Source organism: Sceloporus occidentalis, unplaced genomic scaffold, assembly GCF_023333645.1.
Source record: "Sceloporus occidentalis isolate IW3139 unplaced genomic scaffold, rSceOcc1.0.p SCAF_1, whole genome shotgun sequence".
Lineage (NCBI taxonomy): Eukaryota > Metazoa > Chordata > Lepidosauria > Squamata > Phrynosomatidae > Sceloporus > Sceloporus occidentalis.
The window spans coordinates 222774306-222793463 of record NW_028316981.1 but is presented as its reverse complement, the minus strand read 5'-3'; the positions used below and the strand labels follow the sequence as shown (position 1 = coordinate 222793463).

General features: G+C 41.6%; 1 protein-coding gene across 9 annotated transcripts in view; it reads right to left on the bottom strand.

The window, feature by feature from the left end:
* PHC1 (polyhomeotic homolog 1) overlaps window positions 1-19158 on the bottom strand; it is a 65119-nt gene that overhangs the window by 4969 nt on the left and 40992 nt on the right. For 5 of the 9 annotated variants that reach the window (XM_089489153.1, XM_089489151.1, XM_089489152.1 and 2 more), the window contains 10 exons: window positions 18988-19137; window positions 14769-14924; window positions 12717-13218; window positions 11268-12058; window positions 8037-8196; window positions 7234-7442; window positions 6994-7108; window positions 6107-6215; window positions 5403-5550; window positions 3933-4164 (listed from right to left, as the gene is read on the bottom strand). In XM_089489153.1, coding sequence (XP_089345279.1) covers window positions 3933-4164; window positions 5403-5550; window positions 6107-6215; window positions 6994-7108; window positions 7234-7442; window positions 8037-8196; window positions 11268-12058; window positions 12717-13218; window positions 14769-14924; window positions 18988-19137 — 2572 coding nt within the window. Of the gene's footprint in view, window positions 1-3932; window positions 4165-5402; window positions 5551-6106; window positions 6216-6993; window positions 7109-7233; window positions 7443-8036; window positions 8215-11267; window positions 12059-12716; window positions 13219-14768; window positions 14925-18987; window positions 19138-19158 lie in introns of all 9 variants that reach the window. The other 4 variants (XM_089489155.1, XM_089489154.1, XM_089489156.1 and 1 more) reach the window with 4 other exon arrangements.

Sequence of the window (19158 nt, the reverse complement as noted above, 5' to 3'; positions counted from 1 at the left end):
GAGAACTTACTGCAATCACGTTTAAAGTCAAGTTTATTGTTTTTATGAGCACTCGGGGGGTGGGCAATTTCTTTGGGCCTTGGGATGTCTTCGTCACCTTTCTCCACAGGGGTAGCTTCGGCGACCGGGGCTAGAGCAATGCGCTCTAGCAAGAAGAAGTGGAGAGGTAAATGGGACATGGAGAGGGGGGAAGGGATACAGGTTGCACAAATTGGAGCCACTGAAGAAAGAAATAAATGGTACTATGTTAGATAAACTGAAAATTTCAACTCTAAACACCGAAGGTCTTGGTTCAGTGATTAAACAAAGAAGGATTGAAGCTTTATTACGAAGGGATGCAGCAGATGTTATCTTTATTCAATGGAAAGAGGGGGGAAATGAACTTAAATAGAACTGGGCAAAGAATTTGGAAGTTCTAAATCAAAGGGGGTAGCAATAATAATTGCCAAAAAATGTAATTTTGTAATAAATAAGGTAGTAAAAGATGATGAAGGAAAATATATAATAATGTAGGGATAACTAGGTGAAGATAATTATGTATTTGTGAATGTATATGCGCCAAATGAAAAACAAGAGTTTTATGAGAGAGTGTTAAAGAATGTGGATAAAATACAAAAACAATATGTGATCATAGCAGGAGACTTTAATATGCAAATGGATAAGATTAAAGACAAATCTAACCCCTCAGTAAAGGATAAACATAGAAATATAACAAGCTTAAATAAAATAATGAAAAAAGGGAATTTAAAGATGTCTGGAGATTAGTAAAAGGGGATGAAAAGAAATACACATATTATTCTGCTGTACATAAAACATATACTAGGATAGATTACATTTTTGTTTCAAAAATATGATAAATAAAGTTTTAGATACCGAAATATCAAGTATAAAAGGAAGTGACCATGCTTTGGTGAGTGCAGAAATTATTATTAAGAAAGATTATGAACAAATAAAGAGGTGGAGGTTAAATACCAAGATATTGAATTATAAAGATATAGTAGATAAAATTGGAAAGGAATGGCAAGAAACATGGGATATAAATAATAAAGATGTGACAAAAGGTTTGTTATGGGATACGATGAAGGCAGTAACAAGAGGAATATATATAAAAGAATCACATAACCTTCGAAAAAGACAAGAAGGAAAAAAGAAATTAGAAACAGATATAGAACAATTAGAGAATAAATATATAGTTAACAGAAATAAGCAGATTTATGTGGAATTAAGGGCAAAAAGGGAGGAATTGCAAAAGATAGCAATAGATGAAGTACGAGAAAATTTGATTTATTAAAGAAGGGAATATTTCGAATATAGTAATAAAAACTCAAAAATGCTGGCCAGGTCCACACAGAAAAAATAAATGGAAAGTATGATAAACATAATGAAGGATAAAGCTGGGAATATTGTGTAGACTGATGAAAGAAAAAATAAAAAATTTTGAAGAATTTTATAAACATTTATATCAAGCAGGAAAAAAAACCATTAGATCAAATAGAAAAATATGTAGAAGAAAATTGGGGACAAACAATAAAGGAAGAAGATAAGGAATTATTGGAAAAACCCATTGAAAAGGTAGAGATAATAGAAGTAATTAAGAAATTAAAAAATGGGAAAACTCCAGGATTGGACGGTTTAGGACCTGAATATTATAAGGTGTTTGAAAAAATACTAGTTCCAAAATTGTTAGAGTTATATAATGGAATAATAAATGGAGAAAAAATCCTGGCATCATGGCAGCAATCATTGGTAATATTAATACCAAAAATAGATAAAGATTTAACAGACCCAGGGTCATATAGGTCTATATCATTAATAAATCAGAACGCAAAGATATTAACAGCAATAATAGCAAATAGAATGATTAAATGTATGTATAAATATATAGGGAAAGATCAATGTGGATTTGTGAATGGAAGACAGATGTCTAATTTAATAGGTAGAGTTTTGAGTAAAATACATGTGATGGGGATAACAAAATCAAAAGCAGGTATCTTGGCATTAGATATATTTAAAGCATTTGACTGTGTGAAATGGCCAACATTAAAAGTAATTATGAAAAAGTTTGGAATGGGGGGAAAAATAAAGGGCTTGATAGACCAATTATATTGTTATAATTCAATTAAAGTAATAGTTAATGACAGAATTACAAAGGAAATAAAAGTAAGGAGAGGTACAAGACAAGGATGCTCGCTTTCACCAATATTATTCGCAATGGTTATAGAAATGTTAGCAAATGTTATAAGGAAAGATAGTTGTTTGGAAGGAATAAGATTGGGAAAAAAACATAAAATCAGTTTATTTGCCGATGACACATTATTAACTATTAAAGATTTAAAGGACAAAATAGGAAAAATTAAAGAACATTTGAATCTATTTGGAGAGATAACAGGCCTTCAAATTAATGGGAATAAATCAGAAACGATGTTATTTAATTATACAAAAAAAGAAGAATTGGAGTTTATGAAACAAAAAGAGTTAAGGATCAGAATAAAAAGTAATATAAAATATTTAGGAATTACTATAACGAAAGACTTAAAAGAAATGGAAGGGAAAAATTTTATAGTACTACGGAAAAAAGTTGAAAAAAAATTAGTAGAATATAAGAAAATTCAATTATCATGGTTTGGAAGAATAGCATTAGTCAAAATGAAAATTTTACCAAAACTAATTTTTTTATTCAGAATGATACCACTAAAAATATCAGAGGTAGAATTAGGTAAATGGCAACAGTTACTAAATGTATATTGTAACGGAGGAAAAAGAAGTAGATTAAATAAACAATTTTGGTACGAGTCTCAGAAAAAAGGAGGGTTAAGCCTCCCTAATATTAACATGTAAATTGAAAGTAAAAAAAGATTATGGAAAAGAAATGATGTTGATGAAATATGGAAAAATGTATTGAAAATGTATTAAGAAAAGAAGATGGGAAATTACCTCCACAGGAGGAGTAAAAAAATTTGGATGGAATATAAAGAAGGGAATGGCTCCGGGGGGGGGGGGGGGTGCACCGAGGTGATATTTAGGATTTTTTTGTAAAAAAAAAATGAATAAGATGGAAAGAATATTAAATTTGTTTTGTTTTGTAAAATTTCAAAAATACTAAATAAGTAAATAGTATGAATGGGGCCATGTATTGTGAGATTTTGAGTGCAAACCTCCTTCCATCAGCAAGGGCATTGAAGATGAAATGTGGCTGGGTCTTTCAGCATGACAATGATCCCAAACACACCGCCCGGGCAACAAAGGAGTGGCTTCGTAAGAAGCATTTCAAGGTCCTGGAGTGGCCTAGCCAGTCTCCAGATCTCAACCCCATAGAAAACCTTTGGAGGGAGTTGAAAGTCCGTGTTACCCAGCGACAACTCCAAAACATCACTGCTCTAGAGGAGATCTGCATGGAGGAATGGGCCAACATACCAGCAACAGTGTGTGCCAACCTTGTGAAGACTTACAGAAAACGTTTGACCTCTGTCATTGCCAACAAAGGACATATAACAAAGTATTGAGATGAACTTTTGATATTACCAAATACTTATTTTTCACCATAATTTGCAAATAAATTCTTTCCAAATCAGACAATGTGATTGCCTGGATTTGTTTTCTCATTTTGTCTCTCATAGTTGAGGTCTACCTATGATGTCAATTACAGGCCTCTCTCATCTTTTTAAGTGAGAGAACTTGCACAGTTGGTGGCTGACTAAATACTTTTTTGCCCCACTGTATGTCCTTATCCCTAATGCATGGTCCCAATAATATCCATGTTTTGGAAGAACCCCTGAGCAAAGGACATGGCCAGTATGCATAGCTCCACTCTCTTCTTAAAAATGGGGCAGCGTAGCTGAATGCTCAAGTTGCTTTTGTCTATTATACTCCCAAAAACTAAGACCTAAAATGCCTTTTCTTTTGGATAAGGTATGGAGGGGGGAGAGACTTGCCTTGTAGGGATGCAATAAACTCGTACACTTCCTCTACACTCCAGCGGCTGGGGTTGCTGGACAGGAAGACAGGGTTGATGCCATGCAGGTCAGGAATAGGCTGAGTCATGTTTGAGCTGGCAAGGTCCCGGTCTCCATGACTGGGCCTCATTGAAAGGGGTCCTGGAGATGTGGGGGATAGAGCTTCATCATAACTGGAATTATCAGATCCTCTGCTTGAATCTTCTTGCCCCTGAAAAACAGAAACACCAGAAAATAAGCAAAAGAAACATGCTTCATGGGGAAAATCAAACACATACAGTGCGCCCACGCCATACGCGACCTTGAGCATACGCACTCAAGCCGCGGGGCGGCGCGTCCCATTCAATTGAATGGGCGCGCGCGCCCGTTGCGCCCCACGCGCGCCCGCACCGCCGTGCACGAGCCCCATTGTTTCCAATGGGGCTCCAGCATAGGCGGAATTCGCCTTACGCGGAGGGATCCGGAACGGATCCCCCGCGTAAGGCGAGGATGGACTGTATATCCCAAAAATTAAGAGGTAGTCATGTTGACCTACAAGAACTTCAAAGGTCTACAGTTTGGCAATACCTTCTCTATATCACAAAGACTAATAAGCTCCTGGGTTTTGGAGATGGCAGGATGATAGTGCATGGTTCCACATGTACTATACTGCTTTAGCATTTATCGGGACAGTCTTTAGGGAGGAAGCTGCACTATTTCTGGATAGCCACCTGGAAGCCATGTCCGAACAACAAGACTCAATCCGAGTCTTTAAGTGAGAGAACTTGCACAGTTGGTGGCTGACTAAATACTTTTTTGCCCCACTGTATGTCCTTATCCCTAATGCATGGACCCAATAATATCCATGTTTTGGAAGAACCCCTGAGCATAGTCAAAAGGGACTCCTGGTTCATCTTAGCAACATATAGGAGCAACATACAGTCAAAAGGGACTCCTGGTTCATCTTAGCAACATATAGGAGCAACATACAGTCAAAAGGGACTCCTGGTTCATCTTAGCAACATATAGGAGGAAATGGGTTATCAAGTACATCCTACCAGTTTAATACAGCAGACCCGCCCCTTATGCAGGGATCCATTCCAGACTCTCCCGCATAAGGGGAATCGAACGTATGCTCAAATCCCATTCAAAATAATGGGGCGCATTCCTGCAGCGCACCCCATTGTTTTGACTGGGGCTTGCCTTCCACGTCAACTCATGTCCACATAAGGCAAACCCACGTAAGGGACTGGCCAGCTTTATATTAATGTTTTTATGCTCACTCATGCTCCAAAATGGCAGGAAATTACAGCTGTTAAAGCCATTCTCTAAGCAAGTACTTAGGCAGCATGTGTATTGTATTGTGCAATGGCTAGAGAACAAAAGACTGCCACATGCCTCTGTCATATCAAGCCCTCACAGCATAGTCTCTTGGGCATGGAAGAAAAACAGATGGATTTATATCCTCACCCTGTGACGTTTGCCCTGGATCTTGGCTCGAGCAATCTCTGAGCTACTGCGCCGAGGCCCACGCCGCCGACGGGCATAATTTGCTTCCTGGAGCTCTTTCATTTTTTTCCTTTGCATCCGAAGTTGGTGACTACAGCCCACATTGTACCTGATGTGAGAAAAAAAGGAAAATAAACAGGTTTTTTCCTATCAGCCTGAAATAATAATCAACTCCTTTGCAACTTCTATGATTTTAGACCTTATCAAGCAAAAGAGATGGGGAGGAATGTGGCTGAATTTTACATCTTGCATACAGAGTCATTCCTGGGACAGCCATTTATCTAGATTTACTAACATCATACTCTCAGCAGAAGGCAGAAGCCACTTTTGGCCTCTTTAACCATATTGGAGTTACTGCCAGACCTGAGCATGAGAAACCTCAATTGGGAAGGGCACCAATAATATTAGCTTAACTCTTAACTCAGTGAAAAAGGTTCTGCAACAGCTTTGAAACTTTAAAATACTATTTTCAAGGAAATAATTTATATCTATTTATAAAAGTAGCTAAAATATATTAGAAATGTATACAGAAATAAATGGTGTGTAAGTTACTAACTTAGATATATCTCCATGACGGAATCAGAAAAAAGAAATTTAAAGTTACAGATCAGTGATCATGTGAAACATGGTGACTGAAGTAGGAAATAGTGTCAAATTATCATTACCTCTTGGCACATGTTACAGAACAGAACCTCTTGGAACCACGGAACTGATTTGCTGGACCATATTTTCCACAGAATTCACATTTCAACAGGTTCCCCTTCTTGTCTTGCTCTTAGGAAGTGAGAGAGAAGCAAAGACATGTACAGTCAAAGCAAGTAACTTTACCAACTAGGTAAAGCAGAATGGTAGCCTAAGATCATATGCCTGAGAGCCAGTATGATCCTGTTGAAATTAAATACCAACTGATATAGAGCATCAAAGCCTTCCTAAAGGAAACTGAAAGTTCTGTAATATGTCTTTGCTCTCAATATATGGTGTATCAAAAATGTAGATCAGGACAGGTCACTTGAGTTAGGGAGCTACACCAATCCATCTCAAGCCTTAGAGGGCTGCATTGACTAACCGTGTACCTGTCATTTCTCATCTCCCCCACCACCGCATTGGCCACTACACCATCAGAAGTTTCCATGAGGTGTAATTTCTCTTGCTTTTTTTCAAACCCAGACATTACTTCAATTTTGTTTGGCCCCCACAACTGCCTAACATAAATTTAAGCCAAATGTGCCCCCTAGAAGTTTCTGGATGCACAATTTTAGGCAAAAAAAAAAAAAAAGAGGGGGGGGAGCTCAGAATAGTTTTGGGCAGCTGTCTGTGGCCAATGGGTCACTCTATGCCAGCTCCCAATGTGGTGCAACTCAATGCCTCCATTAATGGCAAAGGTACAGATAAATTCCTTGTGTTCATTTATTTCAGACATCCCTTCAAGAAAGAGTAAACAAATCAAAAACACTTGGGATTGGCACTTGGAAACAAACATGGAAAAGAATATGGACACAACTTAAAATTGTTGTTAGCACAGAAATAACTCACTCCACCAGTAAATGCTCACCTGCTGTTTCGCTCTCCCCGCCAGGGGAGTTGCTAGGCTGACTCTCAGTCTGCCTAGCAGGAGTGCCACCTTGAAGAGGTTTTTCAAACTCTTTTAGGAGCTGAGAGCAACCCACCTGAGGAAAGGCAAAAAGAAAGCCTGCATCAACAAGTGACCTTGTGCAAACAGGACAACGAGAAAAAGTAGAAGGAGGCAGGAGAGTAGCCTCTGTATAGGGCACTCCAGGCTTTCACCCCTTACCGGGAAAGGCTCTGCCCCTTCCTGAATGACAAAGCCTTCTATGATATGCGTAAGAATTTGAGGCTTGACAATGGCTTGCGGAGGTTTGGAGTCTCCCATCTGACGTGACAACATGGCCAAGGTGGGCACAGGAGCAGCTGTAGAAGTGACAGAGGTAGGGTCACTTGGGGATGCATTTGTAGTAGCACTAGGGAAGGACTCTGATTTCTCTGAAAGAATAGAAATAATGTTAACTATTCAAATCCATCTGAATTTAGTTGTGAATTGTGGTTTAATTATGTAAATTAGTGATATATGTGGAATTTAACAATACTAGTACTAGTACTGATTATAGAGGAATGCACACCAATATTCAACTACTTTTCCCAGTTAGAGTAGACACACAATCTCTGGGATGTACAAAAATGTTTGCTGACACAAGTTCCCACAGATTTTATGACTCTACTCTGTTTGGGACTAGCAAAAGGATTTAGGCCATGAAAAGTGGGCTGACATGACTGCAGGAATCAACTGTGGCAGGTCAGATGTTGCTCATGTCTGCTTCCATGCCATGGGTGCCACACATGGACCTTGACCAAACACACAAAGAACTAAGTTATTAGTCATGAAAGGGAGAAAGCTATCCATGAAGCAAGGCCTGATCTACACCCCAGCCTGAGATTCAGAAGCTTTGCTTGTAGTATATGTTTATTATATATCATCAACCAGATTCCACTGTGTGAGCCATGTTATCTCAATTCATTATATCTGCTATCCTGAATGTGCCACCCATTTAACCACTACAAAGAACAGGCAGAACTCACCCCTGTTCCCTTCACTTCCATGGCCACCCTTATCTTCTGTGGTTTTAGGACTCTCGGCCACAGGAGATCTGGCAGCCAGGAGAGGCGGTGGTGCACTGGATTCCTCCCTTTCCTCTTCTGATTCTGCTTTACGCTTGACTGCCAAGGTCTGTGGCTTGCTCTGTTTGGGAAGAAAAGGCTAGTTTGAAAATACAGGCAGATTCCAAGTGCAGGGAAGAACAAACTCCAGAGACTACTTAAAAATGGAGAAGTTGGGAAAATGTGAAAACAAAATTGATTTCTCTTGTGCTAAGGATCCTATCCAGAAGCATGCACTTGCCAAGGAAGAATTAACAGTACAATATTAATACATTCCACAACATTGCTACAGTAGTTATCTGAAGAATGTGTCCTGTGATGAAGTTGGGAGCTTCAAGCCTGAAATCAACTCACAACATCCAACATAAAACCACCAGTGGGCCTTCCCTTACGCGGGGGATCCATTCCGGACACAAACACCTCTCGTAAGGGGAATTCTGCATATGCTCAAGCCCTATTAAAAATAATGGAGCTCATGCCCAGGGCGTAGCCACTATATTTAGCTTTCATATTAATAAAACTGCACCCAAACATTTATATTACACCTGAGACCAAAGCTATGAAACCACTACCACTCATTAACAAGAGGCAAAAATCTTTAGGGACCTTTCCTATACTTATCTCATTACTAGCAACCATAGGGCAAAAAGACAGCAGTACTGCTTTGGGAACAACTTCCTAGCAGCATGTGTCTATGATGACTATCTGCTTTTCTCCCAGAATGTTTCTCTTTAACCCAACAGCCAAAATCTGTTGGCTCAGGTGGCCAGTGTAGATATGAATACTCGATACAGTGCCACACACATAAAGAAAGGTCATACAAGACAAATTCACATGGCCCTTGGTTGTGAATTTTCCCTTTTCCCTATTTATTTCTAGGATGTTGTTAAAAAGTTTCATTTTAAACTACTGCAGAAATCCACGTACGTATCTTGAAAATCTTGTTCCTACAACACATCTTTCAATTGCTTCACTTCTCAAAGTGGGAGTGGTTGGCAATGTGAATAAGCCTATGGTTATGCTACTACCGATGTTGCCCACAATTCTGCCCCCTTGCCAAACATCATCACATCCAAGATACATGGTGGCAAGATATATTGTTATGCCTGATGTAATCCTCCCTAGAGTAAGAACTGCTTCCTCCATTTCACTTTTAGGAACAGTGGGCCCACCATATCATTGGACATATGATTCACAGTTTTGACCAGCCACATCCCATATTATTCAATGATGGTGATGTAAATGCACACATGCTGAAGTGTGCACATTCACATCACCAACACTGAACAATATGAGGCATGATCATCTGCATTTTTTATTTTATTTTTTTATTTTTATTTTTATTTTGGTATTTGCATTTGCAGGAGGGCCCAGAACTGAACTCCTGCTGATAGAGGGCTCACTGTACTTCTTTTTCAATACTCTTAGACTTTTTAACTTTTATGCAATACAGTCCAACACATTTCTTCTCAGAAGTCACATTAATTACCCCCATGTGAATACTCTTTAGGACTGCAATTTAAATTAGGTCACAGTGGGGTAGGAAAAGTAGGGAGGAAAAGTTCTACCCATGACAGGTGTAACTGCAAAAACATTTCTGCTTTGCGTCAGTAAAAAAGCCTCATGCTTTCCATTGCTGAATGCCTCTGAAGAAACAATCCACTGACTTCTATGGAACTTACTTATTCCTGCACTCAAAAGATATGTCTCCTGTTCACTACCCTTCCTGGATAAAATAAAATAAACACAGATGGCTCATGTCTATCCAAACACTGATTTCTGCATGTTGTGTTGACAAACCTAACTGCAACAGCATGTTTTCTCCAAGCTGCTGTTTCTTCTACCTAACAGTTCCTATGGTCTACAGGGCTGTGCACACACATATCAGCCAGAAAATATGGCTGATAATGTGGCCGGGGGGATACTCTGCTAGTGAGGCAGAATGTCACCGATATGGAACAAAAAAGGAGCAAGAGATCACAGCAAAACACATGCCCTAAACAAGTAACTGCATTTAGAACTACCGTATATATTTGACTATAAGTCAAGAAATTTATGCCCCAAAAGTTACCCCAAAAAACTGGGTTGATGTATCTTTTATCTTGCAAAGGGAAAAAATGCTAATGGCATTGGACCCAAGGAAGGATTACCAATAACTCTGGATATCTGCATGTATCATATAAATAGAGAATTTTAATATCAGTATGTTACCAAGCACAATTACTATAATTTTCCCTATCTGAATCCACCCACAGATGCTAAGACAGGGTCCCAGGTAGCTCCAACTGGCAGATGATGACACATAGAATCATAGAGTTGGAAGAGACCACAAGAGCCATCCAGTCCAACCCCCTGCCATGCAGGAAATCACAGTCAAAGCATCCCCGATAAATGCCATCCAGCCTCTGCTTAAAGACTTCCAAGAAAGGAGACTCCACTACACTCCGAGGGAGTGTGTTCCAATGCGTGTTCCACATGCCCAGTGATGCACAGGGCTGAGCTACTCATGGTGAAAGGAATTACTTTCAAGTTATAGCACTTTCTAGAATGTTTTTAAAAAGTGCCGTAATCATTGTAAAACGGGCAAGCACACAGTGGTGTTGCCATCAGTTGCATAACTGTGGCACAGTAAAACTCTGAGGTATTGTACTTCTAGCACAGTTACACTGGTATCCATTTACGTTATGCAATCACCATACAGGATCATGCCCATGACTCTGGCTGGTTGAACAGATCATATATTATGCATAAAAAGTAAAGGTTTCTCCTCTGGCATGACTGTCTAGTCATGTCTGAGTGTAGGGGATGAGGCTCATCTCTCTTACTAAGCCAAAGGATCAGCATTGTGCAAAGATAACTCCATGATCATGTGGCCAGCATGATGACACAGAACGCTGTTACTTTCACATTAAAATGGTACCCATTTGTCTACTTTTACTTTTATATGCTTTTGAACTGCTAGGTTGGCAGAAGCTGGGACTTGTGACAGGGGCTCACTCCATCACAGGGCGCTTGGGCCTTTTACTGCCAAGCTACTGATCTTGCAATCATCAGTCAGCATCTTAACTGCTGAGCCACCATGTGAATCATGTGCAGGTAAATACAAACCCCATTCATCCCCGCTACTCACTCCTCAACAATGGCATCACTTACTGGTAATTGGACAGGTTGCACATAGTATGCTGCTGGTGGTGCCTGGGCCATGACTGGAGACGAAGCAGTGCTCTTTACCTGTGTTGTCCCTTGGACCTGGGCTACGCTGACTCCAGACGAGAGTGGAGGAGGGGCTTCTTGTAGGAGAGGTGGAGAACAAGAAAATGAGGCAGATGAGCTCTGTGACACTGAGGAGGCTGTGTGCGCCTGGGACACTGGCTGGACTACAGCAGGCAAGCCCCGAGGAGCCTGCACAGCCGTGTTCAATTGGGGAAGACCCAGTGCCTGAGCCTGGGCAGAGCCCTGCTGGCGGCTACCTACCACTTGTACTGGGATGTGAGGTGGGGGCTGCTGGGATGCAGACATTTTGGCAGCACCAAATTGGGGAGCCTTGAGTGGAGCAATTGGGGGTTTGGACTGAATAGGAATAGGTGACTTTGTGGCTCCCTGGCAAAGACTGTCCTGCTGAAGCTGCACTGGTTGAGGCTGTGACTGAAGCATGGGCTGGACAACAAGAGTCTGGGCCGGCTGCTGGCTCTGGAGAGGTTGGGTCGGCTGCTGAACCTGAGCTGGCCCTTGCTGTTGCTGTTGCTGTGTCAAAGATGGAGCTTGCTGGTGCTGTTGCTGCGCTAGTTGGAGGTGTGTGGCAGTGTGCAAGAGCTGAGACTGGCGATGCTGAAACTGTTGCTGGTGATGGATGGCAATTTGCTGCTGGATCACAACTTGCTTCTGGAGGTGAATCTGCTGCTGCTGCTGGATCAGGGAGTGAGGCTGGATTTGAGTGTACGTGGCTGTAAGGAACAAGAAAAATTATACATCACCATCAGGGTGTGTGCCATCTTAAATTCAATTAACCAAATGATGCCAGATTCCTGCCTCCAGTTTATAATCTGGGGAAGAGAGGGAAAGGCAGAGTCCAAGAAAACAACAAATGGAAGCAAACAAATGCCATTATCTTATGGATGAGTATGACCACAGCCCAGCGGGAGAACACATGCTTTGAAATTAGAGGGTCTATGGTCCAATCACATTAACCAAAAGGAATATAAATCACAGGAAGGATGGATGAAATGCCTGCCTTAGGCCTTGGTTATCCACATCCAGGCAGTATAAGCTAGGACAAGCCATCTGACTCAAAAGAAGTCAAATGTGGATGATCCACATCACATGAATAACCACCAACCTAGAATGAAGAAAATATAACAGCCCACAGGTCTTCCTTCTCCTGAGCACCTGATTCCCAGACAAGAAGCCTGCAAGTGAGCTCTTCCCCTCCCAGCTGCAAGCCCCATGAAACATAACTAATAAACCAAAATGTATTACAACCAATCTTCCCTGTGGCACCTGAAAAGGGAACACAACTGTCATGACAGTGAGACTGGTTATTGAACAAACGGCTTAAGGTACCAAGCAGCCAAGAGAGGCTCTTAAGTGTCCACTTTCACTTACCAGAACTGATCAAAGTCTGGCTTGGGGCTGGTGTACCTGTCCGGGTCAGATTCATACCCACAGTCTGCTGACCATTGCCATCTGCTTCAGCCTTCTTTGCTGCTGCATTTTCTGCTTCGGTCTGACTTCCCTGGCTCACAGTCACTGCATGGGCAGCAGAAGCTACAGGTAAAGGCTGAACTACACCAGTACCTTTCCTTTGGCAGCTACCTCCTGGAACAGATGAGGCTGTCTGACTCAAGCCAGAGGCAGTATGATTCCCCACAGATGATACTAAACCTCCAGAAATGCCATTATTTCCCGCTGCTCCTTGGCTGAGATTTAGAGACTGCCCTACATTGCCTGAAGAAGCTTGTGTCACTGTCAAAGTCTGGCCAGAATGGGTGGCCTGTGGTAGTACTGATGATTGGGAATTCCCTGGTAAAGCAGCCTTTGGAGCAGAAGCCTGGAGCTGGGCATTAGCTGCTGAGGTCTGCTGATTTCTGACAGCCAAATTCTGCACCTGGGGGGAGGGAAACAAAGGAAGGGGAACCAGGTTACAAGAGGCAAAAAACCCTTGAAATCTATTTTGTCTTGATTTGCAATAAAATTGAACACACTTAAAGACATTCTGAAAGTAGCTCTTTGAAATTGTTGCTGCTTTGCTTCTTTTTGTGTGTCCAATAATTAGTACTGGCCAGTGTTACAAGGTACTACAGAGTGAGGACTGAATTGTTGTTGTTGTTGTTTAAAGAGACAGAATCAATCCTTTGGACAAAATTTTAACTTCAGCTCCCTTCTTCTCATTTGGAGTCAAGTTAAAGATCACATGGCACTTTCTGGGTGGAGCTTTAAGAAAAGCCCTCCCCAGTATGGCTTTTGACTCAGCCCAAGCAATCTCCTTGTGTTATAAGCATTCTAGTGTCCACTGCCTCTATATTCCTCCATCACAAACTGAACTCTTTTTTCTCCTCCTTGCCCATCCTCCACTGGAAAAGTTGATATTCACTTTGCCTATTTGATAATTATCACTTGTATATTTTCCTTCTACTGTACTTCTGGGATAACATGAAGCTGACTTTTGGCAGAGTTAACACTAGTTAAGAAAGAAAATAGATACAGAGAGAAAATATATGCAGATAGAAATAGGTAGAAATACCTCTAAGCATTCCAAGAAATACTGGGACAGACAAAAGGACAGGATAAGACATGGAACCACCAGCCAGATACAGAGGGAGCCTAAGCCATGTTGTAGGTCCTCAGAAATCATGGTCTACAGTCTGACCACTACAAACACAAAACCACTTGTACCAGTTTGCTTTGCCTTACCAAATCACTCTCCCTGCCCCACATTGTTTCTTGGAGAATCCCCTATCATGGAGAAGGCAGGGATTTCTGATTTCTTCAGCTCAGATCTTCTCTCTTTTTTTGGTTTGGGCTACTACTTGTTGAATCAGAAACACTAGTTAATACTAAGCAGTAAATAGTTTGTGTTCTTGTTAGTGTGGACACACGTTATTTTGAAAAGCTGTGTCTCTCCCTTTCTAGACCAGTAACCTAAGACAGTTATCATGTGCCTTCAAGTCATTTCCGACTTATGGTGACCCTACCATCCGATTTTCTTGGCACATTTTGATCAGCAGGGATGAACCATTGCCATCACTTGCGATTGAGAGTGTGACTTGCCCAGAGTACCCATTGGGTTTACATAGTGAAGTAGGAATTCTGCCTCTTATCTCCAGGAGTCCTAGTCCAAAACTCAAGCCACTACACCACACTGTCCTACTAGATTACATAGAGAGAAATACCAATGGGTTTATGGGTGTCAACAATTAGTGGCTGAAAGGATGAGGAAGTAGCTTTGGAGGATAATAGACTTGAAAAAGTACAGCTGACTAGCTTACATAAGCCAACTGCAAAAATGAAACCATTTCTGACTGGGTGCTGCCAAGAACCCTTGAGTATAGCACAAATGTAATGCTCTACTCACAGAAAAATGGGGCTAAAGGGACACACCCAAAACTGGGACAGGCCAGGCTGGTCGTGGGAACCCCGGAAGAGGGTGTCACTGACCTGGTCCGTGTCTGTGTGGACCCCAGGAGAATGAGTGGGTGGAACTTCCTGCTGAACAGCAGCCACAGCCCCGTTAGGCATCAGGATGAGCTGGGAAGTAAGAGGTACATTGCGGCCCAAAGTTCGGTTCACCTGCAACAGGTTCCCCAGCTGCGGCTGTTGGGGGAGGGTTAGGCAGTATGGAGACGGGAAGAGTAAAAGGGAGAGAAAGGAGGAAAGAAAGCGAACCACAAGCAAACAGGTTATAATGTGTCATGGGCCCTAGCGTCTCCAACAGATACTCATCCCGTCTCGGCAGTATTCTCTTCGCTGCAGCCATTTTGCAGGAGACAGAAAGCAGAAGTTAACTTATTTTGAAAGGCTGTGTCACCACTCTTTCCCCTTTCTAGGCCAATAACATAAGACTGTTATTGTGTGCCTTCAAGTCATTTCCAATTTATGGTGACCCTATCATCTGATTTTCTTGGCACGTTTTGTTCAGCAGGGATGAGCCATTGCCATCACCTGGGATTGAGAGTGTGACTTGCCCAAAATACTCATTGGGTTTGCATAGCCAAGTAGGTATTCAGACTCTTATCTCCTGGAGTCCTAGTCCAACACTCAGGCCACTACACCACACTGTCCTACTAGATTACCTAGAGATAAATATCTATGGGTTTGTGGGTGTCAACAATGAGTGGCTGGCAGGACGAGGATCAACTGAGAAACAGATCTGTCACACTTGAGGCCTACATTCAAGATAATGGATTCATTAATTAATTATAAGATTAAAAATCTGAGGCCAAGTAGATAAAACAATTCAGTTATGTTGCAGCTAAAACTTAAAGAAGGAATACAGAAGGGGAAGTGGAGGAAGCAAGCCAGAAGCCTATTTCTTATCTATCTATATTATGATTATGGCTTTTTTTCCTTCAAACACCCTCAATTTTGTGGAAAAAAGTTGGTGAAAAAATATTACAAATCAGGTTATTTAAACTGGGTAAGATGGAATCATATTTCAGACAAGCACTTTACCAAAACTAATTTTAAAAGATAGATTCATGACCTGAGTCTCCGAGTTATTAAAATAATGGAACTATGTTCCAGTACATTATAAAAACACATGCTAAGTGCCATGGGATCTTTAAGATTCATGGAAAACCAAACACCTTCACAGTATCATCTCTCCCCATAGTACATCTACACTGAACTACTGAGCTGAGACTCAACCAATGTTCAAATAAAATGAATAAAGATTGCCAACTCATAAGTGAACAATTCATTCATTCATTCATTTTATTTTATTTCATTTTTATGTTGTCTTTCTCCCAAAAAGGGACCCAAGGCAACTCACAAGATAAAAACACTTTTAAAATGTTACTACAAAAATTTAAAAGCAATTAAGATAATCCAGTTAAAACAGTATAAAATTAACATTACGAATATACAAAGGCTAAAAACATAACTAAAACATATACCCCTGAGATTGCAGGGGAACACAGGCTGTATCCCTATTCCCTGATCTGCCTTCTGACTGACCAGGATCACCTCTGTCTTGTCAGGATTAACTTTCAATTTGTTTGCTCTCATCCAGTCCATATAAAAGTCACCCTGTCAAAATTTTAAAAAGCCTGACTGAATACAAAGATTTTTACTTGCCAGGGAAAGGAAAGCAGGGAGGAGGTCAGCCTAGCCTCCCATGGAACAGGGTTCCAGAGGGTGGGAGCAGTCACCAAGAAGGCTCTCTCTCATGTCCTTGCCAAGAAAGACTGTGAAGATGGTGCGAGTGAGAAAATGTCTTCACCCGAAGATCTTAGGGCTCTGGCAGATTCATATGGGGAGATGTGGTCTCTCAAATAGTCTGGACTAGCATTTTGAATTGTGGCAGAAAACAAACTGGCAGCCAGTGAAGCTGTTTCAACAAGGGAGTTATATGCTCCCTATAACTGACTCTGGTCTGCATTCTAGCTGTGGCACTTTGAATGTGCTGTAGTTTCTGAACAGTTTCCAAAAGCAGTCCCACAGAGAGTGTGTTACAGTAGTCCAAAGAGGATGTCATCAAGGCATGTATTACCATAGCCAGATCTGACGTCTCAAGGAACAGGTGCAGCAGGTGCACTAGTTTTAGCTGTGCAAATGCACTCCTAGCCAGTGCTGAAACCTGGGCAGAGTTGAATCCAGAGTTGAGACCAGGACACTCAAGCAACAAGCTTGAGATTGCAGGAGGAGTGTAACTCCATTCAGCACAAAGTCTCTATGCCCTGAGAGATATCTTTATTGGCCCACCGAAATGCACAATATACTTGTTGCAAGTTTTCAAAGCTCCATGGGCTTCTTCATCAGGCAAGATGTGACAAACCAAACAGGAGAAGGAAAAAGAAATCAATTGGAGATGTTAGTCAGATGCCTTTATGTTCTTTCAGTTCTTACTAAAGATGTTATGATGGAGAATTTTTTCTTCTTAAATTTGGAGTGAATTCTCATGTTTTACCTCTATGGCGCTGTACAGACGGGCACTATAGTGCGCCCTCATCACATGCGAAGGGCGGCGCTTCCAGACACCCCTCGCCCCTTGCACGGGACGAGGGCATCAAAATGGTGGCGCCCTGTACAGATGGGCACCGCCATTTTGACATGACGGACGCTTAGCATCCGCACATCACAGCGACATTATGACGCCATGAGTGCGCCATTGGTGCACTGCGGCGTCATAATTGCGCCGCAAGAAGAACCCACTTTTTGCAGGTTCTTTTTGCTCCGCAGGGAAGACCCATGGTCTGGAGGCTGTGGCTTCCCCACAGAGCAAAGCAAGGTGCCGGGAGACCGTCCTTTTTGGACGGTCTGTCCTGCGCTTATATCACCAAAATGTTCCTGATGCAAAAACATGGAGACTTCTTGAGGAATCCATGTTCTCTGCCTACAAAGAGGCCTGTGACCTCACTGGAATGCAGACATACTGGGTTGCAAAAGAGGGGTTCTGAGATGCAAATGGACTTTAAATTTTCTGGACTTTGAAAATCTTCCTATTGCCACATGGCCATAAGGAGGAGAAGCCTGCTTGCAAAATATATCCTCCCCATCATAATAACTTCACTAAGGACTGAAACAACATACAGTGGACCCTTCTTATACGCTGGGGTTTGGTTCCCAGATCCCCTGTGTATAACAAAATCCGTGTATGTCCAAGTCCCATTACATATAATGACATAGCAAAATGGTGTCTCTTATAAAACATGGAAAATCAAGCTTTGATATTTGAAATTTATAATTTTTTTGAACATTTTCAAACCGTGTATGCTTGAATCTGTGTATAAAAAATCCGTGTATAAGAAGAGCCAACTGTACAGTCATCTGACTAACATCTCCAATGGTGCTTTTTTTCTCCTGTTTGGTTTGTAACATCTTGCTTGATGAAAACGCCCATGGAGCTTTGAAAGCTTGCAACAAGTATATTGTGCTTTTTGGTTGGCCAATAAAGGTATCATTGATGGATTTTTGTTTGTATTTGTTAAATGGCCAACACAGCTACCCGGCATGTTTTCTCTATACCCTGATCTGCCTTCTGACTGACAAGGAACATCTCTTTCTTGTCTGGATTAAGTTTCAATTTGTTTGCCCTTATCTAGTCCATTACTGACAGCAGACACTGGTTCATTACCGAGACAGCTTTCTTGGAATCAGATGCAAAGGAGAGAGAAAGTTGGGTCTCATCCGCATACTGGTGACACCACACCCATATCTCTGGATAACCTCTCTCAGCAGTTTTATGTAGGTGTTAAATAACATGGGAGACAAAAGAGAACCATGGGAGACTCCACAAAACAGCAGCCAAGGAGTAAAATACGAGTTCCCCAACATGATCTTCTGAGTTTGCCCCTCCAATAAGGTCCAGAAACACTGCATAACAGGGCCCCATAGTCCCATCCCAGAGAGGCAGCCCAGAAGGATACCATAGTCGATGATATCGAAAGCCGCTGAGAGGTCCAGCAAGACCAACAAGGACACATTCTCCTTGCCCAGTTCCCTGCGTAGGTCATACACCAAGGCGACCAAAGCTGTCTCTGTCCCATAGCCAGGTCTGAACCTAGAACTGAAATGGATCTAGCTCATGGAATTGGGAGGCCTTAACTCACCCCAGCACCTTGCCCAAACAAACAAAAACAGTTCTGGTGTAAACACATGCAAGGAGAGCAAAATAGATATATATGATAGGAGACAGTAATGCTTTTACATTTCTTACCCGAAGATACATCTGAGCTTGTGACTGGTTGAGAGGTGGTGAGGTGGTATTCCCCAGGAGTACAGATTGTGTCAAGGTGGTGGTACTAGGAGAACTCACACTTTGTGAACGGCTGATTAACTGTGCAGCTGATGTTGTGGCCAAATTAATCTGTAAAGTGAAATGAAAGAG